At 44.5% G+C, this 26,034-nt stretch overlaps 1 protein-coding gene across 1 annotated transcript in view; it reads left to right on the top strand.

The window, feature by feature from the left end:
* gfra4a (GDNF family receptor alpha 4a) overlaps positions 1–26,034 on the top strand; it is a 157,232-nt gene that overhangs the window by 107,741 nt on the left and 23,457 nt on the right. The window contains exons 2-4 of the mRNA XM_026152719.2: positions 8,108–8,389; positions 12,244–12,324; positions 24,591–24,930. Of these exons, the coding sequence (XP_026008504.1) occupies positions 8,108–8,389; positions 12,244–12,324; positions 24,591–24,930 (703 nt within the window). The remainder of the gene's footprint in view (positions 1–8,107; positions 8,390–12,243; positions 12,325–24,590; positions 24,931–26,034) is intronic.

Here is a 26,034-nt window from a genome sequence, read left to right as displayed (position 1 = left end):
TTGGCATCACTTCTCTAGTGGCTGAACAGCCAATTTGGACCAAACACTCAGTAGTCCAAGGATTCACTTTTTCAGATCCATCGGGAAAAAAAATACTGACCAACACTGGACATCTAAAATCTTTGTGTGGGAAAAGGGAATGGAGATTCTTTGCTCTCCCACAAAGACCTCACACTGTCTACAGCTGAATTTGCTGCTCAGTCCTCAGTTCTTCCAAACTCAACTTTGCTCTTTTACCTTTTTTTTAAAAGTCACCCCCAATTTTTTGTACTGGCCTTTCACAAAGAAGACTTCTAAAAACAAAATAACTCACCATTGCCTTCATTTCTTCTGTTTGGCCACCTACAGAAAAAGTAGTCGACAAACACTGTCTGGCTTTTCTGGGAATTTTCACTGAATCACATAGTCCTCCTCATCATCAACAGACTGAGTTTGCTCAGCTGGCTTGGACCTGGACACTTCAGACTTTCCATGTAAGAGCAAATACATTTACCTCTGAAATGTGGTTGAGGGAAAACAGGTAAAATGCTCGAGTCTACCACTGGGCTTCAACAGTTTGCTTGATTTCTACCTTAAAGTGCCAAATGCTGTCAATTCTATTACATATTATTCTTCTCTGTGTGAATGTGTGTGTGTGTGGATGGGTGGATGACTGGGTGGATGACTGGACGTGTAAAGCGCTATACAAATACAGGCCATTTACTATTTACCATTTCTCTCATGCTGTATCTGTAATTCACATTTAAATAAAAACCCACATTCATTATTATAATATTAGTGTCAGTACTTTTTTGAAGTACTGAGCCTTTTTCCATATCTTTTCAAACTCTGATCTTGTAATCTAACTTTAGCATAATAATAATAAAATTCTTTCACATCATTCCTATCACTGAAGCTCAGTCTAAAATCAATTTAATATTATCTTGCAAAACACAAATGTCTCGGCAAAAAGCATGATCTTTATATTAAAGGGGTAAAGTTACTTTCTCACTGGAAAAAATTGATTTTTTTTTTTGCTACTTTTTTCCGTATACTTTCTGGGTAAATGATACACATTTGAATTCGAAGAAGACAGAAAAATAGAGAAAAAAAAGAGCAAAAATGCCCAACTTGCATTTGCATGTTTTTTTCTGAAGCAGCTGTGGAATAATATTGACATTCTTTGGGATGGATTAGTCACTGAGGAATCTGGGAAGAGCATTAGTATTCTGCATCATAGCCAGAGTACTTTGGATCGTCTCTAAATTTCATCATGCATTGCAAGTTGTTGTCCAAGGAGACTTTAATACAAACTAAAGTTATGCTAACATGCTTATATTCTTTTGGGTTTTTTTTTTTTTTTTTTACTGCTATGAGGACATTAATGCAAGCATGTTGGATCTTTGACACTGACGTGTCCATGCATTTATGGGAAGAATATTGCATTTTTGGCAAAACTGGTGGGGAGGAGAGAGGGCATTATTAGTAGCTGTGAAAAAAAGAGCAACAACAGAGCAGAAAAGCCCCAGCAGACACTGTGTGAGTCATCTCGGTTAAAAAGTGTTCAGGGAGGCACGGTTAGCTAATAGGGAGCTACAATACAATAACAAAAGCATTGTCCCTTGGTAGTGCTGTCAAAGATTTACCAAACAATTCAAGAGGCTGTTATCCTTAATAAGATTCATGATATTGTCTTATAGCAAGTTACTCAGCTGTAGCGCGACTGATGAAGCAAAAGATTTTTTTTTTCTAGTCAAATCAGAAGAAGAAGAAAAAAACTACAAGCAGCATGGAGACTGCATCAGCTCAAATAGAGATAACAAACTTCAGTCATCAGTTACAGGTCCAGATCTTTGTTACGTCAGTGTTTGAAACTTGTAGCTGGAACATTTAGCAAAGAGTGGAATGCTTGCTTTATACTGAGTTAAAGACTGGGCAGTTGTTTTTGGTGGGGTTTTTATATGGTGATATTGGGAATAGTCTTTCTAAACAGTATGTAAAGAAAGCTTTTTTTGCTACCTCTTGGGCAAGTTCAATAAGATAAATTAAGTTTCATACACAATGTCTATTTACTTTCATGGCCCACAAGTGTGGCACCAATAAGTCTTATTGCTTTATATCACTATTTTGGAACAGCAGCAGCACTGACAGCAGCTGACTTGTTTTTCCACCATTGATGTTTTCCAGCAAGCTGTATATGGCAGCTAAAGCTTCACTAATGTTTTTGATGGCTACAGTATCTTCATTCAGACACTTGTGTTAGTAGACTGCTCACATACTAGTGCTTGAGCTTCCATAGGGTAGAGTTGTGTGAAGTTAAACACAATGCAGTTATTGTAAAAAATGAAAATCGCTGTTAGCTAGCTAGCACTGGCATTTCTATTAACATAAGTGCTTTTTAAAGGCTGGAAATTAGTCGATGGTCCATCTCATTCTGCTATAGCAGAGGATGAGGGGAGAGGCTTTTATACAGAACTTTTTGCCAGTTATGATACTGGGTATTCATAGTACACCGAGTACACACAACATACTGCAGGTAAAATAAGTATTGAACATGTTAGCAATTTAAAATATATTTGTAAAGGTGTTATTGACATACAGTTCTTACCAGATGACAGTAAAAACCCATCCAAACCACACATGCAAAGAAATCAAACCATAATGTCCATAAATTAAGTAATGTGCAATGATAAGGGGAGAAAAGTATTGAACACATAAAGAACAGGAGGTGCAAAAAGGCATGGAAAGTCATGACACCAGCCAGAATCTGTCAGTAATTAGAAAGCAATCCTGCCAATGAGTGCAAATTCATATCAGCTGGTTCAGTCCCGACTGACAGCCTATAAAAGGTGTCACACAAGAAATATCTCATGATGAGTAAAACTAGTGAGCTCGAGCAAAAATGTTGATTGTATATTATTTCACCAAAAACCGGCCACGACCAGGTGCTCCCTACAAGATTTCAGACAGAAGAGATAAAAACATTATAAGAAGAGTCGTCCAAGAGCCACTTGTGGAGAGCTTCAAAAACACCTGAAATCAGCAAGGACAAGGCAAAACTCCATTTCTGAAGATAAAGCATGGTGAAGCACAACATTTAGACAAGCCTATGACATATAATCTGAGCACCATGTTTGGAGGTCAAAAGGCACTGCATATCACCGCAAAAACACCAGACCACCAGTGAAGTTTGGAGGTGGGGCTGTTTTTAAGTATAAGGCCCTGGCACTCTTCGTGTAATTGAAGGAGGAATGAATGGAAAAATGTTTTGAGACATTCTCGATAAAAAAAAAAATTCTGCTGTCATCTACCAGGATGATGAAGATGAAAAGAGGGTGGATGTTTCAGCAAGGCGATGATCCCAAACACACAGCCAAGGAAACTCTTTCATTTGGTTTCAGAGAAAGAAAATAAAGCTGCTAGAATGGCCCAGCCAATCACCTGCCCTGAAAATTTATAGAAAGAACTAAAGCTTAGAGTTCACAGAAGGAGCCCACGAAACCTTCAGGATTTGAAGACTGCGTGTGGAAGAAGGTGTCAAAATCACACCTGAGCGATGTATGTGACTAGATTCGCAACTGTAGTGTTGCACTTTGCAAAAGGATGAGCATATACAACATGACATCATCCATTATATTTGTAACTCTGTCTGTGGAAGCCGCAGCTTTATGTCCACTTTCATCCTGATTTTCTGCCTGATAGCTGCCTGTGAGGACTCCTGTCAGCCAAAGGAGCTACACCCCGAACTTAGTGAGTTATACAGAAATCACATGTTATAAAGACTATTAGCTACTGAGATTGTGAACATTGTACCGCATAAACTAATTTTTCTCTCTGAACTTAGTCACTTTTACACCAGATTCTATGGGAACTAACCTTTGGAGCCTCTAAGCTATTTAAGGAACTGCAGCTCAACTGCAGATCAAACACTGTATTTCTAGAAAAAATAAATTAATTAAAAAGAAGAAAATGAAAAACCTGAAGATGGAAAAACAAAATTAGAAGATGTAAAAAGCTCAGAGCACCGGGAAATTAAAAAGGATTCCTTCCCCTGTAACAGACAGCGAGTGGTCTCTACTCGGATTCTCTCATTAGGAAATCTTAACATGATTCTGGTTCAAGCACACAGCATGTTTTGAATACTACATCGTTTTATTATTGGCTTGGCTGTCCTCCACACCCTTTAATCATAATCATTCTTTTCATGAACTGCTTGCAGTGATGGACGTCAGTTATTAAGCATTTCTCAGCTCCTTTCATGTGACATAAGAGAACGTGACGCTTTTGATGGAGCTCATAGATTTTTAAAGGATACTGGCAGTGATTCATTCTTTGCACTGTGAATTGACACGTGACGTGCTTTCCACGGTTGTTTTCAATTCGCGGTCCGCTGTGCCGCCATTTAAAACACAATCATTTCCCCCCCTGTTATTGCTAATGTGAGCACTTCCATGGTTTCCCTGTCAAAAAAAAAAAAAACATTGTTAATTCTTCGTGTCTGTTTTTGTTTCCGGCTCTAAGAATAAAGCCAAATTGGCCCGACATCACAGGAATGACAAGTGAATTCAGTGTTGTGTTTGTCTGCTTCTTCATTTTCTTTCCATAAAAAAAAACGTTTATTTACTAAAATGTTTCTCTGATTTCAGAATCTTCTCTTTGAACTGTACCAGGTGTGTTTTAGCGCAAGCTGGGTAGGGGGCCATGACAGGAAGAATGTGGGGAAAGCATGGCGTGAAAGAGGGAATCAGTGGAAAAGCAGGAAGAGAAACAAAAAAGCAGAGAGAGAGAGAGAGAGAGGGTGCCCAAAAAGTTTATTTACCTCGGTGGGGTAAACAGGAAGTGATATAGGATGGAACGAATTTGAATGACAAGGCAACTGATTTCTCCTAATTGGTTTTGACTGTCTGTCTTTGAACTGCCGGTGCGCCGCGGCTCTGTTTCCAGGCAAACAGTTATCTCTGGCAATCTGGAGTGCTGCTTAATTCCTCAGACAAATATCAAACCTCTCTCCACACTGGATTAGTTGCAGTTTAATAAGATTCGCACTGCCACTGCTCACAGGAGCTCTCCCCCACCCCCAACCGCCCCCACCATACTTGAAACCAATTGCAAGGAAAACTCTGCTTTAAGTTTCCTCTCTGCTCCACCTTCTAAACCAGAACACCCACACACAGCCACACACGCACGCATGCGCGCGCCACCCACGAATCCAGCCCTCACCTGCAGTTCAAACGCACTCGCGTGAGAGAAGCAAAACGAAGCAACTCCAAATGTGTTTAAATATTGTTTCTCCTCACCTCCAAGTTTCCAATGCGAATCTGACTTTTTAGGGGTTTCTTAGAGCGAGTGAAACATCTTGACATACGGCAGATTCCTCCACTCTTTCTTTCCTAGGTACCATCTTTTGATCCAAGAAAACTCTCGAGCAGAGCTGATTTGCATCAAAAACGAATGACATTATCTCACCCTGCAGTTCTTTTTTTCTCTCCCCACCGCCCCGTGCTTTACATAAGATACATCAGATTTTAAGATTCTATAGTGAAATAACTGATTTGGTGAGGAGGGAGGTGGGTTCTTTTGTAGTTGTTGTTGTTGTTGTTGTTTGGCACAATAAGTTCTGCCTGTCAAGACCTCAGCAAAAATGAGCTCTTCACTTGAGTGGCAGATGCTTTCTCTCAGCAGCATCCACAAACATAGCAACAAGCTTCTTGCCTCACTGTCTAAGTTTTTTATTGACAGGCCGCCGCTGGATTAGCTCATTCCTCGGCACAGTTGAGACGTATCCAGCCGGGCACGTGGCAGTTAACCCATTTTCTTCACGAGTGTGGAAGGCTTCAGCCAAAGAAGTTGTAACCTTTTGTTTTATCTGATCGACCCCCAAGATCCATCCAGGGAGAGTGACAGTCTGAGTCAAACAGGGATGAGCAATTCTGACAGTTTTGTGGGTTAGTCTAAAACTAACCCACAGTTAGTGAGATGGAATTCAATTTTATTAAGCTGTAACTGGCCTGTATGTCTCATTTAGGCCTTAAATTTTCACTTTGGTGTACGCAAACATGAAAAGTTGATATTTTATAGCTGCACCATTCCCTGAAATTCAAGCGTTCTTGGTGCATCGAGATGTTTTAGATGCTTTTCACCAAAATCCAGCCTGACATATATGCAGTGTTTAAAACTTCAGGATATCCACAACAGTTAAAAATTAAGTTTTGCGGAGAAACCCAGAAGCAGTGTGGCTAGAGCACAAATTCAGCAAGTCCCAGGTTCAGTTACTTCAATTTGCACCACTTTCTCTCCTTACATTTCCCTTTCTTCTCTGCAGCTATGAAATAAAGACACAAAATGTCACTAAAAGACAATATTTTAACTCTTTTTTATTTATTTATTTTTTTGCAGAAAGTGTTGAGGTGGCATTGTTTGATCCAATCTTTGGGAATCTGAATCTCGACATCTGTCATTCTCCTCTTGAGTCACCATGGTGACATGAATAAAATAAAACTATTTGATTGATTGCCAAAGAATTTGGTGCTGTACTCTTAAGTTTCCTTGCACCCTCGTCCAATTTAAAGTTTCAGCTCTCGCAGTACTTTTGCTTACGAGCCTGACAAACTTATGACATCCATGTTAGCAGTTAGCATGAAAATAATTTAACTATTTGCATAAGACAGTGGAGATGTCTAACCTCATATCCTGTTGTTCCTCTGCAAATTCGCATTGTCAGCAGACAAACATTAGCATTCGCAGCTTAAGATAGTTTACATGGCAAAAAAAATTACTGATCCTTTCATTAATGAGCCCAATTAGAGGCAAAAACGGGCTATCACCACTGTACACTCTTATTTAGCTCTTTATTTTTTAGCATTTTTCACTCACTTCTAGCTTCTTCTTTTTTTTTTTACTCTAATAATAAGATGTTTCATTTAATGTTACATGCACTGTATATTTTGAATATTAAGCAGGAACTCTTAGACAGCTGGAAATAAATATTGTCCTTAGGGGAATAAAGCTTGCATGTTATTAGTGCCACATGAAATAAAAAGGCAGACGGTAAAAATGTTGTCCCCCCCACAACTAATACAGCTGCTCTCTGGGCCAATCTGTAACAAATATGACACTTTGTTTTGACTGGAGCTGAAACACTTCAGTGTAATTTAGAACACGTCAGAATGTATTGGTGAGATACAAGTTTCATCAAAACCTAGTCAGTGGCACCAGATGGATTTCATGTGACATGTGTATGAATTCATGAATAATATAGCGCACCCCTCGGGTTTATGAATGTAATTTTTTTTGTTGTTTTTTTTTACTGGCAAGAGGAATCATTGACCGTGTTTGATGGCTGCTGACGAGGGATGCGAAAATGTAATCCAATTATTAAATTCAGCTCAATTGCTTTGTCTTAGAGATGAACCAGCGAGTCATAAATACTTCGCATTTATTTACAGCAGTTTGTTTTGATTTGCTTAAAGGAGCAAACCCATCAGCTACGCACGTCAAAGTGAGCTCTCTCATCGCGGGGGGAGCAAATAAAACGTTATGAATCCCCACTGTAAGTCTGGAGAGCTTTAACTACTCTAGTGCACAAATTAGCCGTGAACATTTTTTGATTATCCCCCATGATAGTGTGCCGACAAGTTTCACATTATGGGACACGGGCACTCCAAGTTTATGACAAACATGAGGGGCGCACAAGTGGACTTTTATCAGGAGCTTCACTCATATTAAAGACTAAAGGTCATCCTCTGTTGCGAGTGCGTACTAAATTAGCTTTTAATTTGAAAGTAATGCTTTCACAAAGTAGCAAAACAGCTTTGTCGGGGAGTACAGAAAATGAGCCAATGAGATCAATAATTAAACAAACACGGGGATGGTAGCTACACCTGTATAAACAGGAGGGCAAAATATGTTGGCTGACCTTTTGTCTGTTAACTCTCTATCCTCAAAGTAAGTAAGTCAAAGTCTTTTGTCTGATGCGTTTCCACCTTTGATAACCTCCGATTAGCAAAGCAAAAACTGGTTAATACAACTGTCAGTACGTGAAAAAAAATAACAAAGACAAAACAGATCTACACGGCTGTCTCTCGAGAATCCATCACGACTCTAACATGTCCTCTCCCTTGTCTCACAGGAATCCCACGTATGGCCCTCTCTGTGGGTGGGAGGGACTGTCTGCGTGCTGGTGACACCTGTTCCAGCGATGACACCTGTAGCCCGCGACTGCGCACCCTCAGGCAGTGTGTGGCAGGGGACGGCAGCGTGAAACTGGGGCCCGGGGCGCGAAACCAGTGTGAGAACGCCATGACGGCACTTCTGTCCACCCCTCTGCATGGCTGCCAATGTAAACGAGGCATGAAGAAGGAGAAGAACTGCCTGAGTATCTACTGGAGTCTGCATCAATCTGTGCTGCATGGTAAGATTCGCATTAGTCCCAAGGTCACCAGTAGGTGGACCAGGATCCGGATCAGGACCCAGAAGCTGTTTCAAAAACTGTGAATTTAATCATTATTTTATTATTCATTATTAATATCCTTGTAACTATATATAGTTACAGTGAACTGTTGATTATGTAGTCCATGCTACTTAAAACCTATTGCTTTGAATCATGCTAAATGTGGAACTTTATGATACTTTTGAAACCATTTTTTGAGGACAGTTTCTCTAACTGGATTTCCTTCAGTTGAGTAGCATTAAAAGAGGCGGGCAGAAGTTGGGGTATCATGTCACTGCGATTATCAAGTGTGTGCCACCCAGTACACATGAATTAGACTTCCACCTCCAGATGGCTTGACAGTAGATTCCAGGCTGAAATGAAAAGAGTCATTATTATGTCGAAAACTGAGCATTGTGTGTGCATATTGATAATAGCAAAAACGCAGCAATGACTTTTGTTCACTCAAACTTAGCTTTTCTTCGCTCAAAATAAATTTCTCCTCAAAATGCAACACTTGTACTTGCACATTTTTTTTACGTGCGCTCAGAATAGTGGCACAAAAATAACGCCATAAAAATCCAGAGGCCCTGTAAAATGCGTATGCTTTTACATTCAGACCAAATGGAAAAAGCTCGACTCTAGAACAAAGCTGACAACAATGTAAATATAAGTACGGATAAACCAATCAGTGTCTGTAGAAAACATTTATGAGGTCAATTTCATGCAACACGTAGACAAAACAACACGCATGCTTTCAAGCAATCACGCCTCTGTCGTGCATTTTATGTAATGGACTGTTGGTCAACCAAACATTACTAAAACATCCGTTTATGTACAGCAGTTGCTCCTCCCCAATAAATATTTATTCATTACATTTCAAGTTCAGAACTAATAATAAATATTTATTTTTCTAACTGCATGTACTTTATATTTAAACATCGCTTCATCTCTATTTAAACATCAATAACATTTTATGTCATAGATAGATATATATACTTCTATTACGGTTACCCACTTAATTCACCAGGAACACCTTGCTAGTATGCGATTGGACCGACTTTTACCCTCAGAAGTGCCTTAAATCGATTCAACAAGGTGCTGGAAACATTCCTCACAGATTTGAAACCATATTGACATGATGGCATCACGCAGTTCCTGCAGATTTTTCAGCTGCACATGATATGAACCTCCAGTTCCACCATGTCCCAAACGTGCTCTACTGCAGTGTTTCCCAACCTTTTGGAGCCATGGCACGTATTTCACATTAGAAAAGTCACACAGCACACCACCAAATGTCACAAAAAAGCATTTTTCCCTGCCACCAGGCATAGCGGAATTGGATCAATTTGTCCTTCTTTGCTTTCTTCTGACCACTACTCATGCTAGGGCCTTCATCTGGGTTGGAATTTTCTTCAGGACGCAGGACAGATTGGCTACTTTTTTCCTTGTATTGCTATTATGCAACTGGCAGTTGGCAACCCATTTAATTAGAGCAGGTAGTTGTACTGCCCTCTAGTGGAAGAGAATGTAATTGCTTTGCATGTTACGCCAGTCACTTAGGCTACGTTCACACTGCAGGCGAAAGCGCATGAAATATGATTTTTTTGACCCTATGCGAGCCATATCCGATCATGGTATGACAGTGTGAACAGCGCAAATCCGATATTTTCAAATCTGATCTGGGTCACTATCATATGTGGTACTGAATCCGATACATATCCGATGTTTCAGAAAGCGACTGCTGTTTCAACGGTCATGTCGCATTAAATCCGTCTTTTACGTCACTGACACAAGACAGACGCCAATTATCAGCTCCGGAGAAGCGCCCGAGAAGACATCGCAAACGCTTCCTAACCATCCAGTGAAACTGTTGGGAAGACAGCGTTGGAGAAACGTGAACATTTTGTTTGTACTGTATAATCTGCAGATTCTGACAGAAATCTGCAACTATCCTTTGAAGCACCGTTGCTCTAAAACAGCAATAAGGATCATTATTAGGTTATTTACATTATTATGTAAATAACAAAATAACTTAAAGCAAAAATTGGGCAACGTAAAATCCGAAGTCTTTATTAAGGGCCATCTGTCAAACAATACTGTTTGCTTTGGGTCTAAACAGAGCGCGTTGTGTGTGACGTCTTCTTTTGCGCATGCGGTCCGCATTGAGCGTTCACACTAGAGCACGTTTGCTGTCGGATTTTATTTGTAGTGTGAACGAGCAGACAAAAAAATCGGATTTGATCAAAAAATCGGAATTGAGCATTAAGACCTGCAGTGTGAACATAGCCTTAGAGTGCTTATCAGGTGGAACCAGGTAATCTTCCACAGCACGCACAGTGGTTGAGAATCACTGCTCTACTGGACTGAGATCTGGTCACTCTTCATCAGATAATCAGATTAAGACAATTTGACCTTTGTGACATGACACAGTCAGGGTCAGCAGGAATACTTAGGTGGCACGTGAACGATGCTAAAGATGTCTAAAGTGGGCCAATAAAACCATTACACCAACAACAACAACCTGAACCACTGATTAGATTTTCAGCCAAAGGTCCAACATCTGATCCTACGGTTCCAGTGTCACAGCAGAAATCAAGACTCATCAGACCAGAGGTGGTAAAACACGATTGTTGTTGTTTTCACTTTATGGTTTTAACTTGTGGAAGCAGCAGTAATCTGTGCTCAGTGACAGATGTTTCCAAAAATGTTCCTGAGTCCATGCAGCGATATCTAAGATATAGTAAAGCACTATACAAATACAGGCCATTTACCATCTACTAAAGAATCTTCACACAAGGATCTGAAGATCACAGTTATTCAAAGATTTGCTCCTTTTTCTCCTTGTGTGAAGATTTCTAGCTGGTTTCTCTGGATCTTTGAGAGACTTTACATTCCACAGATGACAGAATCCAAAAATTATTTGGACTAGTTGCACTTATGAGTTAAGAACCCATCCTTCCATCCATCCATCCATCCATCCACCTTCTTCCGCTTATCCGGGGCCAGGTCAAGCAGCCTATGCAGAGAAGCCCAGACCTCCCGCTCCCCGGCCACCTCCTCTCACAAAACAGCCTCCACCAAAGCGTTCCCAGGCCAGAGATATAATGTCTCCAGCATGTCCTGGGTCTGCCCCGGGGCCTCCTCCCGAACCCTCCTAAGTGAATTTTGCACTACTCATCTGCACCTATAGTCCTGTCTCAACTTTGTCTCTTTCCTTCCTTGTGTCCTTTCCTTGTTTTCCCTGTTCCATTTACCCTATTTTATTCTTCTAGAGTTTTTTATTTGTCTGTTTACCTTTGATTTGAATTTTTAGCTTGTTGTTATCTTTCATGGGTCTTAAATCTCTTATTTTTCTCTGTGCCTGACTACGTCCTGCTTTTGAATCGGCTGAAGAATGTTTCTAAACCATAATACATTTTTTTACAGTCCGTGTTGCAAGCATCAAACTACAAGAAAATCCTTCTTTTGTAAACATTAGATTTTGTCATGTTGCCTTTTTACTATTTTCATTGAAATTTTCCATTTAAATATAATTCAGGGCAGCTGAGCTGTGGCAATAAGCCGTACATTGTGTGATGGTCTAATAAGGTTGTTGAGCACTGTGTGGTTGATTTTCTAGCAACTTCTGTAACTAGCTAATTTCTAATAGCCTGTGGTAATTTACACAAATGTGAGGGGTTTGCATGTTTTGCAGCTTTGTGCACATCTATAGCTTTTATGAGTAACACTACATCCTTCAACAGTGTTACACGCTGGGATTTAGGACTTTGCAAAAATCTTTAAAAAGAAGAAAAGCCATTTAGCTAACTACTCTCTTTCCTCTGTGTTGGCAGGACTCAGCCTGGTGGAGAGCTACCCATATGAACCAGAGGAGAGGGGCACTGACTACGTTCGTCTGGCCTCCATCGCTGCAGGTAATCAAATGAGCAGTTACTGCCTGGCCAGGGGGGGAAAAGTCATTTAAGTAAGTTAAGTATCTATTTTTAAGAACAAAAAAAGGCTAAGTGGGTTATACTATACTACGTGTCAGAGTAATAACAGATCAAGTTGTGATTCTGCGTTGTTTTGACAGAGCAGATATGCAGGTGGTTTTGTGAAGCGTTTGATGAGTAACAGTCTCACTTTGCTTCTGTCTTGCCTCCAAGCCTGTGGGCAAGCTGCAGGGTTGGTATGTGCTGCTGTTAGCCCCCAAGGCACAGATTAATTACCTATTTACTTAATGCAGCTGGAAGCAGCAAAGCTGCAGTGGGTAAAGAGCTGAAAGCCAGAGTGTGAAGTAACGACAGAAACAGAAGAAAAGAAAAGAGGTTACATGGAGAAAGAGACAGAGGAGGCGAGAAAAAGAAAATGGCAGAGCTGTTGACTCATATAAAAAACACTTTGTTTTCTTCTGGAGGAATGGAAAAGACAGAGGCTGCACAAAACTGACAAGTTGCTTTTTTTCCACTGCAGAGGACGTGAAGTTAAGTGTTTTATGTTTTTCTGACAACAGTTACACTCAGAGAGTCTGTGAATGTAATGACTGAAATGAAGTGATTTCTATGGAAGGTATTCATGCATTACAGCAGAGTATAATGATAGTTGTCATGATATACTATCAGGAAGAACCTGATGCACCTTTTCCAGCATAAACCCAACAGGTCAACGAGAAAATGAACCAAATTGTCTTGAAAGAAGAAGAAACAAAAGGAAAATTGCTGGGTTTAAAAATTACCACCACAAAATAATAAATGTTAGAAATGTTAAATGTGCACTGCTGAGTAAAACACGTTTTAATCAAAGTCCAGCATCAAATCTATTAAACCTTTGTGATATTGATGTGGTCAGTTAAGTAGCAGAGGGGATTGTTAATCAGTTTCCACTGCTTTGGTGTTAATGACATTAACAAGAGGTGAACTAGAGTGGCAACAATGAGACAACCCACAAAATCTGACTTTTTTTTTTAACTAGTTTTGCATTTTGGCTAGACTCAGTGTCACTGCTGTTAGCTTGAGGTGATACCTGGCCCTTACAGAGGTTACACAGGCAGTCCAACCCTTCCAGGATGACACATCAATATGTGCCATCTGCTGTGTCTCCCAGCACAGTCTCAAGAGCATGGACTAGATTCCAGCAGGCAGGCAGTTCATCTAGGAGAGCTAGACAGGGACGTAGAAGGTCCTTAACCCATTACCAAGACCGGTATCTGCTCCTTTGTGCACTGACAGAGCTACAAAATGACCTCCAGCAGGACACTGATGTGAATGCCTCTGACCAAGCAATCAGAAAAAGACTTCATGAGGGTGACCTGAAGGCCCAGCGTCCTCTAGTGGGCCCTGTGCTCACTGCTCAGCATGGTGGTGTCTGATTGGCATTTGCCAGAGAGTAGAAGATTCGCCACTGGTGTCCTGTGCTTTTCACAGATGAGAGCAGGTTCAGCCTGAGCACATGTGACAGATGTGAAAGGGTCTGACGAAGCCAGAGGGAACGTTTGACTAACCTCTACAGGTTAGTCAACAGCACCCTGACTGCCATCAGGTATTAGGATGAAACTGTCAGACGCTACACTGGTGCAGTGGGTCCTGATTCCCTCATCAGGAACGACATTGCCTGGCCTCATGTGGCAAAAGTATGCAGGAAGCTACTGGAGGATGAAGAAACTTCCAGAGACTTTATGTTTCTGTCCATCCAGGTTACCCCTCAGAGAGCTCAGTGATGTCCCGATCCAGATCTGGGAGGAGATCCCACAGGACACCATCCATTGTTTCATTAGGAGCATGCTCCGACATTGTTAGGCATGCATGTGGGGGCCAAACAAACTACTGAGTACAGTTTTGAGTTGCTGCAATAACATTTTGGCAAACTAAACTTCCTTGCTCTGATAGTTTCCATTTCATTTAACCGATGTGGCGTTCTTCTGTTCCTAACACATACTCAGTCCATATCAATATTGATATCTGGCATGATTTTTGTTTCCCATTGAGATCTGATGTATTTTTCAAGTGTTACTTTAATTCTTTTGAGACCAGTACATTAATATAAATATTAGAAGTCTCTATGTTTTTACACAATTTTGTACTATTTAGGTATGTGGCGTGTACACTTTAGTCATGTACAGAGGTGAGGTGAGGTGAGGAGTGGAGTGGAAGCACTCTGTGCCACAGGAGGTTTCTTCTTCCCACAAGCTGTAATATTTATTGTATTTATCATGGGATTTAAAGGTAGTTCTATATTTTGGCATCCGGTAATACCAATGAGGGATCAGTGTCAAATACCAATTTCATGTTTCCAAACCTGAACTAATGCAAGTTGACACTGGTAAACTGTACATCCTCTTTTCATGGATGGGAAAGCATTTAACGGTGAGATGAGGGCAGTTCAGGCCATAGTTTGCATAATAGCCTTAAAGGTAAATTCAGGTTATGTAACAGGTAACAATGTAACTGAATACAGAGATGCAGAGCATGGCTTTTCCTCTAAATGGAGCTTTAGAGTGAAGACCACAGAGCATACAAGCTGGTTTAAGATTATAAGAACACTATACTAAGTAATTATTACCACCTGTGAATGCAGTGACTTGTATAAAGTAAAAAAAAGTATCAACTCTATACTGTAACCAGACATGTACTCCCCCACAGCAGAGCTACTCTGCACAGCTTCTCTCATTTTCAAGGATCTTCCCACAACATCCCAGCCAGCTTTTTTCAAACCCACTAAGGATCTCAGCGGTGCATTATAGTGGCGATATCAGCTCAGCACCATTCATGGCTCCCAGAAATGCATAGTGCATGCTGTAACATTCACCTTCATCTCCTTAACCAATTCATTTTCTTCGGGCTTGTTGTGCATAATTTAGTGAGATCACAGATTAGGCAAATTGGATAAACCGCGCTCACCTGTTTGCACGAAACTGTGTTTGCATCTGTAAAGACTGTAAAGAAATGCACACAAAAACCATAAGAAATACCAAACAATTCAGGTTTAGTGCTTGTCACCTTTTACGCGTGATCACATACATATGCTGCTTTTTTAAAACGAAACCTCTCATCCTGGGCTGACGTGAATTACAACAGCACCAGGCCCGCGCTGTAACCGCCTTCTGGTAAATCTCGCTCCAGTACCTCCACAAGGGGTCATAGTTGACATCCGTGCCATGCATCTCGACAAGTCAACTGCCAAAACAACAAAGACGTGATTAATGGATGTTTTTCCGCCCTTATAGCATCGCTCCTCAGACAGAGTAATGACCCTTTTTGAAGATGCAAGTCAGAGTCCCAGCTCATCATATTTAGCGAAATATTCAAATAACAGAACAGTTCACCCTTTAACAATTAATCAGTTAACTAAAGTCAACTCGGTGATGCTGAGAAAAGGCTTTCTGTTGAAGCGCAGCAGATGTAGGGCAACAAGAAAGAAACTTTTTTTAATGCGTCGTTGACCCGAGTGTGATCAGTCCTTTTGTCCTCACAGCGATGCTTCAAGTTTGTCACAAGCTTTGTAAAATCAATCAGCCTTTTAGATACAAACCTCTTTGGAACAAGAGGCACTCTGAGATCACAGGCGTGACAGATGATTACTTTGATTATAAAACATTATGTAGGAGTAGGTAATGGATAACAGGCAGTGATTTGTAAATAACTGGACATGAATACCTTGAGCCTATTATATACTATTATAATACAGGATATTTCTTAGTAACAAGGCAGCTCATTCTCTGTGTCTTCACAAAGGTTTCTTTAAAGATATAAACACATTTTGGGGTCAACTTGAAAGAAATGGGAAATGTAAAAGTGAGGTCAGAGGTCAAATTTGACCTGATATTTGGATGCTAACTATAGTGTGAATCCCCGTACGCCAGTATCATTTCCTAAATCCTGCCAATATACACAAAGCAGAAGACGTTTAAACACAGTTTTAAAAGTAAAAGACATTTTATTAAAGTTTGACCTTATTTGACCTCGACGAAGAGAGAAGAGGTCAAAGTTCCAGAGTTCCCTTTCAGTCGATTCACTCGGTACAACACATAAGTATGGGATATCACGCCCTCGCGTGTCCTGGCTGAAGAAACCTTTATTCACGCCTTTACGGCAGATGACGTGTGATGACACGCGCAAGGCCCCGCCCGCACATATAGCCGCTGCCATCACCGTCATCCCTCAGTTCTTACGCTCTTCACCTCGCTGAGAACACCTCTGCTGAGTTGGGCTAGCTAGCTACTGCTAGTTAGCTCCGTTGTCTGCCAACTTGAACCTAGCTTAACTGCCCCTGTTGGTGTTAGCCTCCACCGCCCAGCTGGTGCGTAGGCTGCCCGCGGAGCGCTATTTTCAAGTTTTTCTTGTGCAGCGTTTCGCTTTGCGTTTTGGGAATGGACTCCAAACCGAAGCGAGCAAAGCAGAAATCTTCTGTTCGCCCCTGTCCTCAGGGATGTGGTTTCTCTTTGCACGACAGCGACCAGCACGATGCCTGCCCTGTCTGCCTGGGGATCGTCCACGCTAGGAGAGCATTGACGGAGCCCGAAGCTTGTGCGTTTTGTCGCCAGCTCCGACGCTCGACCCTGGAAAGACGGGTGACGTTTGTGGAAAGAGTGCTGGGACGCTCGGCTGTCGCACGGCATGACCCTCTTCTTTCCGAGTCTGGAGCCCCGGCTTCGTCCGAGTCCGAAGACGAAAATTTTCAGGTCGATGTCCCCGCGATTAGCTGGGCTGACCACATGGAATACGTTGACGGGTTAGCCGATGACGGACCGGAACCATGCAGGAGCGCTGACGGGCTTCAGCCTGGGTTGAAGCCCGCCAGCGCTCCCCAGGAAGACGATGACGTGCTGGACATCGGCCTGGACATCCATGGTTTGTCGGAGGATGAGCAGGAGAGCTCATTGTCGACCCAATATGCCGCCGCTGCTGCGCCGGTCGGCCACGATGACACCTCTCTTTTCTCCCTGTTTCGCCGTGCCGCTGAGAAGCTGCAGGTGGACTGGCCCTCTCCTCCACCAGCTCGGAAGCCGTCGCGGTTTGCGGGTTTTTTCCTTCCACCGGAGCCCGCAACGGCCAAAAACTGCCTCCCCATGTTCCCAGACTTTCTCTGCGAGCTAACAGCGTCATGGGACAAACCTCTGTCTACCCGCGTCACTGTGCCCGGCTATGGACAGTACATGGAATTGGACGGCGCCGAGGGAGCTGGTTTAGCTAACCCACCCCCTATGGAGCCGTCTCTGGCTGCTTATCTGGCCCCGTCCCATAACCATGGTGTCGGTGGCCCCGCAACTCTGCCGTCCAAGCACTGCAGATTCTCGGCCTCGCAGCTGGAGAAGATTTATCGGGCTCAGGCCGGCACCGCTCGAGCCATGAGCTCCGTCACCATGCTCCAGACGTACCAAGCAATGTGCCTGGCGGAGCTGGGATCGCTGGTTCCGGAGGACAGCCCGCTGTCACCTCTTCTTAACGAGGTTAGAGTCACCACGGATTACATCCTCCGTGCGTCTCGCTGTGCAGCGCTCTCCCTGGGCAGAGGGATGGCTTCGACAGTGGTGGCGCAGAGGCACCTGTGGCTGACCCTCTCCGACGTCCCTGATAGAGACAGAGCTGTGTATCTGGACGCACCAGTGTCTGCGGCTGGGTTATTCGGACATTCACTTGAAGCCATTCAGGCTAGATTCGATCTGAGGAAGAAGCAGACGGAAGCTCTGCGCGACATCATCCCCAGACGCCAGCCCAAGCCCACTGCTAGCTCTCACAGGCCCGCCGCTCCTCTGACAGCTGGCAAGAGACCGGCGCCCACTGCTGGAGTGGGAGGGCCGCCGGCGAGAGCACGTACTCCGGCCCGAGCTCCACGCCAGTCGGCCTGGGGCAAAGGCCCTCCCCCGGGCCCCCGACGGGACCCGACGCCCAGGAGGAAGAAGCCTCAGCCCTCCTAGCTGTGATTGCGAGTGGGGAAGGGATCCGGCAGCAGGGAGACGCTGCTCTTACCCCTCTGTTGCCGCACAAGAGGTGCCGCTTAAGTTCTGTTCAGGTTGTCAGCCCCAGAAGGCGCTGCACTTCCCTATCGCGGTCTCCCAAGCACATAACCCCTGCACACGGTTCAGATGTGTTGAATGTTCAAGCGACCACATCGAGTGTTCCCGCTGTTTTTCATTGTTATGCCCCGGAAAAGGTGCACCCAACAAAATGTATAAATGTACATGTTCCCATGTTGCAATCAATAAAGAGTGTGGTTTCCTCTCAAACAATCTCAAATGCTCAACCTGCAGGCGAAATGAGCCAGGTCAGGCAGGGGATGCAGTCCCCTGCAGACACACTGGGGGGCGACGGCGCCCCGCCGTCAGTGCTGCAGGCCGGCCGGCTGGCTGCTCACTTCCCTCAGTGGCGCGCTTGCGCCCCCTCTCCGTGGGTGCTGCAAACCGTTGCCATGGGTTACCGGTTGCAGTTCCGGGTCAAGCCGCCTCGTTTCCAAAGAGTCGTGAACACGATTGTCAACCCCGAGGCAGCCTTGGTACTCAGAGAGGAAATACAGGCGCTATTACAGAAGAGAGCAATACGGGTGGTCCCCGCTTCGGAGACGGACAAAGGTTGGTACAGCCGTTATTTTGTCATTCCGAAGAAAGGGGGAGGGCTTCGTCCCATCCTCGACCTGCGAGTCTTGAACACGTACCTGCGAACGTACAGGTTCAAGATGCTAACACTCAGACAGCTCCTGAGTGCAGTCGGCCCGGGAGATTGGTTTGCGACAATCGATCTAACAGATGCTTATTTTCATGTCGCTATACACCCGAAACACAGGCAGTTTCTGAGGTTTGCATTCGAGGGCGTAGCCTACGAATACCTAGTGCTGCCGTTCGGGCTGTCGCTCGCTCCCCGCACCTTTACGAAATGTGCCGAGGCAGCGCTAGCGCCCCTCAGGAAGAGGGGCATCCGCATCTTGGCCTACCTGGACGACTGGGCTCTCGTGGCTTGCTCCAGAGAACAGGCGGAGACGCAGCTGTCGCGGGTTCTGTCACACATTCAGACACTGGGGTTCTCTGTGAACTTTCAGAAGAGCTCGCTAATCCCAGGTCAACAGATCGCTTTTCTCGGTCTGGAAATATGCTCTCTTTCCAGCCGCGCACGGTTGTCAGAGCACAGAGTGGCCGCGTTTCATCGCTGCCTCGCTCAATTTCAGCTGGGACGCAGACTGCGTTTCCAGACGATATTGCGCTTGTTGGGCATGATGGCATCTATGATCGCCGTAGTGCCGCTTGGGCTGTTGAAAATGAGAGCGTTTCAACGCTGGACTCTCTCTCACCGTTTGTGTGCTTCGCGTCACCTCCGGAGGAGGCTGCCGGTAACTGCGTCTTGCATGCTAGCTCTCCGTCCTTGGAGGGAGCCCGGGCTACTGCACCAGGGCTCTCGGATTGGGAGGGTGTTGTTTCGCAAGGTGGTGTCCACAGATGCTTCCCTAAGTGGGTGGGGAGCGCTGTGCGAGGGTGCGTCAGTGAGAGGGATCTGGTCCGCGGCTCAGCGCCAGCTGCACATCAACCACTTAGAGCTGTTAGCAGTGTTCTTAGCTCTAAAGCGTTTCCGTCCAGTCCTGCAGGGCCAGCATGTCTTAGTCAGGACGGACAATTCAACAGTGGTGTCTTATATAAACAGGCAGGGAGGAACACGCTCTCTTCCCCTGTTGCAGCTGTCTCGCTCTCTGCTGTTATGGTGCAGTGTTCATTTTCTGACTCTAAGAGCCACCCATGTCCCGGGCCACCTGAACCTGGGGCCGGACCTTCTCTCCAGGGGGGGTCCTCTGGTGAGAGAATGGAGGTTACACCCTTCAATAGTGGCTCAGATTTGGGATCTATTTGGCGAGGCGCAAATAGATCTTTTTGCTTCCAGGGTGAATGCTCACTGCCCCCTGTACTTCTCCATAATCGACCACGATGCACCCTTGGGCTTGGACGCGCTAGCGCACCAATGGCCAGACGTGCTCCTGTATGCATTTCCCCCAGTGGAAATGATATCTCCAATTCTGGAGAGGGTGCGTCGGCATTCCCTCTCTCTGATCCTGGTGGCCCCTTGGTGGCCCGCGAAGTCGTGGTATGCAGAAATAATCAGCCTGCTTGCAGCAAGTCCTTGGCAGCTTCCTCTCCGCAGGGATCTCCTCTCTCAGGCGGGGGGGGAAGTGTTTCATCCGCGCCCGGATCTGTGGCACCTTCATGCTTACCTGCTGAGAGGTTAAACTTGGTTGCTAAGGGTCTGCCACCTAGTGTGGTAGCGACGATTCAGAGCGCCAGGGCCTCGTCTACTAGAGGCTTGTACGCTTACAAATGGCGAGCCTTCGAGCGATGGTGCCAGGACCGCCACACTCTCCCATTTCAGTGCTCTATTGTGGATGTTTTGACATTCCTGCAGGAGCTGTTGGATAAAGGCCTTTCGTTTTCGACGATCAAGGTTTATTTAGCGGCTATATCTGCTTGTCATATCGGTTTTGACGGGGTGACACCAGGTGCGCATCCCCTCGCCTTGCGTTTTCTGAAAGGGGTTCGCCGGCTGAGGCCCGTGCTTAAGTCCAGTGTCCCGGCTTGGGACTTGTCTTTGGTGCTGGAGGCCCTTTGTGGCCCTCCGTTTGAACCCGTTGAGTCGGTAGATATGAAACTTCTTTCGTATAAGACCGCATTACTTCTCGCTTTGGCCTCGGCGAAGCGAGTGGGGGACCTTCATGCGCTGTCTGTGCATCCTGCCTGCACACAGTTTTCTCCTGATGGCCGCAAGGTCGTATTGCGTCCGAATGCCGCCTATCTTCCCAAGGTCATGCCTGCATCTTATAGTTCAATGGAGTTTGAGTTGCTGAGCTTTTGCTCCCCTCCTTTTGAATCTGAGGAGCAGAGGAAGGTGCATTCTCTTTGTCCGGTGCGTGCGCTACGCACCTACATTGAGCGCACTCGGGATGTGCGTTTGTGTGACCAGTTGTTTGTCTGCTTCGCTAATCCGAATAGAGGTAGAGCTCTGTCCAGACAGAGGCTGTCCCACTGGATTGTAGAAGCTATCTCGCTGGCATACAGCACCGGAGGTTTTGCGTTGCCCCACGGGGTGGGAGCTCATTCCACCAGGGGGATGGCGACCTCATGGGCTCTTTTTAGAGGGGTGCCTGTGGCTGATATTTGTGCAGCGGCTAATTGGGCGTCGCCGCACACTTTTGTGCGGTTTTATCGGTTGGACGTTACAGCCCCTTCGGTGGCTCATGCTGTCCTTTCTGCTGGGTCTACCACTCACTGAGGATGTGGTGGTCCCGTTCCGGTTCGGTGGCTGCTCTGCGGGGCGTGTATATAGGTCCCATACTTATGTGTTGTACCGAGTGAATCGACTGAAAGGGAACGGTTAGTTATGTCTATAACTTCTGTTCCCTGAAGGAGAGGAACGAGGTACAACACAGGGTGGCCCCACTGAGCAGTTGGCTCGGTGAAGAGCGGCTATCGAACTGAGGGATGACGGTGATGGCAGCGGCTATATGTGCGGGCGGGGCCTTGCGCGTGTCATCACACGTCATCTGCCGTAAAGGCGTGAATAAAGGTTTCTTCAGCCAGGACACGCGAGGGCGTGATATCCCATACTTATGTGTTGTACCTCGTTCCTCTCCTTCAGGGAACAGAAGTTATAGACATAACTAACCGTTTCAGAATCCCCATATCCCCTATATACCTATTTATTGTTAATACAAATCTATGTGTATATATTGTAATTAGCATTCTTATCACTCTGACCTCCAGATCAATCTAAAGACCTTGAAGGTCAGAGGTCAAATGTGGCATGATATTTTAAATCTTTATATGTTACTTTCTATGTGTTGACATTACACACCTCATCTGTGAGAATCATAGTTTCAAGTTATGATGCTTTTTGTCTGTTTTCCTTGAAGACCTTGGTGGATTTACGGCAAAGTTGAATGGCTTGTTAATATGACCCCACTCTACACCCCTACAAAGTTTTATCAGAATCCATTATAAACTTTTTGGAGATTATATATTGGAATTTCAGGAGCGGGACCACGCCTCCAAACACGCTCCCTCCGGCTCTCATCTACGTGCTCCCAGTTCTGCAAGCTGTCATTCTCATTTACGTGCCCCTCCCTCCCTTCCCCTTTCAATTCTTTAACTTCTTCACTTCTATTTAGTACATGTGGATCTGCCAGGCCTGGGAGCCGTCGCCAGTCCCCTTCGAGGCCTTCCCCCAAACCGCAGCTCAATTCATGTCCAAGCGTTCACCTTTACCACTAAAATGCTGTCAAATCTAAAATGAGGACGTGGGCCCAGTGAGTGAATTGAGCTATTATGTTTACAGAAAGTGACATGCACGCACTCATATGCTACCAAAAAACTTAGCAAAGGTAAGAAGAAAATGCTTGTGTTGTGTTTCCATCCAGATCAGCTGAACAGTCATTGTTATACTGTGTAATATTTCAAGGTGGTCTTTAAAAAGGCTTCTGTTTGTGAGATGTTTGTGTAATAAGGATCTGACCACGTTCAGAGACACTGGTGGCTTTAAAGGGAGAGAAAGCGAGAAAGCTTACCGCAGAACAAAAGAAGTTGAGAAGTTTCACGTGGCATAATCCACTCTTTCTTTCACATCCTTTAAACTACAGACATTTCCACGTCACTTTTTCAAGCATGCAGTTTGCGATTGTGGTTTTTTTTTCCTTTTCTTTTTTTGGACACACATTTTTTTGATTTTCATAGACAAATGCTGGAGTTTTCCTTTAAGGCTTAGGTACTTTACGCTCAGTTGCTTTCTATTTTTCAAATCCATTGTGCTAGAAGGATGGTGCCAAAACAGCTGAATGTGTCACTGTCCAAACACAGAGAGACTGGCACCACGTAATTAAAATTTAGACGCGTAATCCTGAACATTACAGAATCTGGTGTGAGACTGGATAATAATCCTCGGTATGTTCGATCTACAGTCGGCCCGGTGGCAGCGCCGGGCTGTGGGTAACTTTTGGATGCGAGTGCATGACACATAAGTGTGCTGCATGCTCAGCGAGCCTCCTTTGAATAAATAACAGGTTACAAAACCATGGCGTGAAGGATTTCACACTCAAGCGTGTGGGAGTATTCTCCTCCCCAAGTATGCAGATACTGGATCCAGTTTTCCAACCTGCACTCCACCCTTGCCCTCCGCTGGCTACTTGGTTAAGCTGGGAATAACCTGTGCTTTGCGATGGGTTGTTTGCCTTCTCTCTGAGGCCATTCATATTTTATATGACAGCTTGGTGAGAGTCAAACTCACCAGGAGACGCAACTACAGGCACTTTACAAACTAATGAGCAGCACTATCTGCCAGAGGAGCTGAGCGTCATCATGGCCGTATTGACTGGAAGGTCGCTTGGGAAAAAAACACACACGCACACATATAATGATGGATTGGGAAATAATACAATGGGGAAAAAAGGTGCTTATGAAAGGGGTTTCCACTGCCTCCACAGAAGGTGGCTCATTACTCGAGAAGTCAGCAGGAGCATGGGCACTGAGGGAGGCAGAGATGGACAAAGTTGAGGAAGAATGGATGGGAGAGAGAGCTAAGCAGGGGAAGGGACGAGACAGATGGAGTGGGGGCGATAGCGGCATCGCGGGTGGCAGGCACATAGCGAGGGAGGAGGGTGGCGAGGGAAGGAGGGAGTCAGGTGAGTGAGGAATGGGCCCAGATGTAGGGAGGGAGTGCTGGGGAGATGGATAGATGGATGAAGGGGGGAAGGAACAGTAATTACAGGCCTTGTTGTGCGGCTGGAGAGATGGAGGAGCAGCTTTTTCAGCGCTGCCACTCTGCATTAACCCAGCAGAATGAAATATTCAGCCATTAGGCCTTGGCTGAAACACATCCAGTGCCCGCACTCATACAACATTTAGACACCATTCATGTTCTATTCATTACAGGGAGGCCTGTTACATACAATCATCATTTTGGTTTATTTTCTTCTTCAAGACATCTTGTTTGGTTTTGTTTGTTTTTTGTTTTGTTTTTTTTTGGTTTTTTGTTTTGTTTTGTTTTGTTTTGTTTTGTTTTGGGGGTTTTTTGCACTTGTAAATGCAACTCTGCATCCGAGTGTAGAGGTGAGGGCCGGCGAGTCGATCCTAACTCCAATTAGTGCTTCAAATCATTTGTAAACATTGCTTGAGATTTGATTTTCTGCACACGAGGATGTAAGCCTTTCTGCCGCTCACTTGTGTCTTCTTTCTTCCTTTCAGAGTCTGAAGTGACGACAGTGAACCGCTGCCTGGACGCTGCCAAGGCGTGTAACATAGATGAGACGTGTCAGAAGCTTCGTACGGAGTACGTCTCCTCCTGCATCCAGCCGTCTGCCCGCTCGGGGCCGTGCAATCGAGCAAAGTGCAACAAGGCGCTGAGGAAGTTCTTCGACCGCGTCCCCCCTGAATACACCAACGAGCTGCTGTTCTGTCCCTGCACCGACACAGCCTGCGCAGAGCGCCGCAGGCAAACCATCGTGCCGTCCTGCTCCTACGAAGACAAGGAAAAGCCCAACTGTTTGGCTCAGCTGCGGATCTGCAAGGCAGACTATGTGTGCAGGTAGAAATGTGAAAGAAAAAAATCTGGTCTTACATGCTGCCTCCTGCTAAAAACATTTCACACATAATTTCTAGAGTTGACATCACTTTTCACACTAAATTGAGAATCATTTTCAGCAGCTGCGGCTTCTATTAAAGGCTCACAAAAGGTCTTTTTCCATATTTTGACCTAAAAGTAAAATCACTTTGTTAAATGTTTCACGTCATGGTTATCACATCCTGCTCAGACGCTTATTCAGAACACTTGAAATAACTAATCCAGGACAAACGGATTGATTCAGAAGGTGCCCGTTCTTTAAAATGATGCTCAAAGACTTAAAACTGAGATAAATGTTATCTGACGTGTAGAAGCTGAAAGTAAACTCCCACTTAAATGGAGAAACAGGCTTTAAAGACTGTATCAGCTTATCGAGTTCTTTTGTTAAACTTGTTGGTAAACACTCGCCTGAGGTTACTGACACATCGCAGATCTTCTTTGATCTGTCGGCTCTTGAGGAAACTATTTGAGTCTTGCCTTGTCGTACGCTTTTAACACCAGCTTTTTTTTTCTCTTTGACTTTCTGCTTTTTACGATGAAAAATTTAAAGCTTGATTCATTTTAAATGACAGGGCTCCTGAATACCATAACAATCACACAGTAACTGAGCGAGGACACGAGAAGAATAATGCGATCGGTAGTTTCTTACATGGAAATTGTAGCCATTAATTTTTGACCACTAGCTGAAAGACAAGCTGCATATAAAAGAGGTTTGCTAAAGTGTTAGCAAACAGTCCCCACACACACATCAAGCAGACATAGAGCAGTTTTATTATTTATGATCATTAGCATCAATATAATTAAAGTTTGGTGTCTAGGCTCCAAGGCCAGTGCACCCAGAAAAAGTGTTGCATGCAGAAATCTGAGGGTGTGGAGCGGACGGGTGGATGTCCGCTTCAACCAGAGAACCTTCAACCACTCACCTAAAAAGAAAACAAGACAGTTAAAATAAGATAAAGTAACACCTGATTTATTGTACTGCTCAAAAGGTTTGGGGCTACTTAGGGAGGTCTTTGTTTTTGAAGGAAGCCACTTTTGTTTAGATTTATAATATAACTGAATTGAACA

The sequence above is a fragment of the Astatotilapia calliptera genome, chromosome 19, assembly GCF_964374335.1.
Source record: "Astatotilapia calliptera chromosome 19, fAstCal68.1, whole genome shotgun sequence".
Classification (NCBI taxonomy): domain Eukaryota; kingdom Metazoa; phylum Chordata; class Actinopteri; order Cichliformes; family Cichlidae; genus Astatotilapia; species Astatotilapia calliptera.
This window is presented reverse-complemented; position numbering and strand designations above follow the sequence as displayed.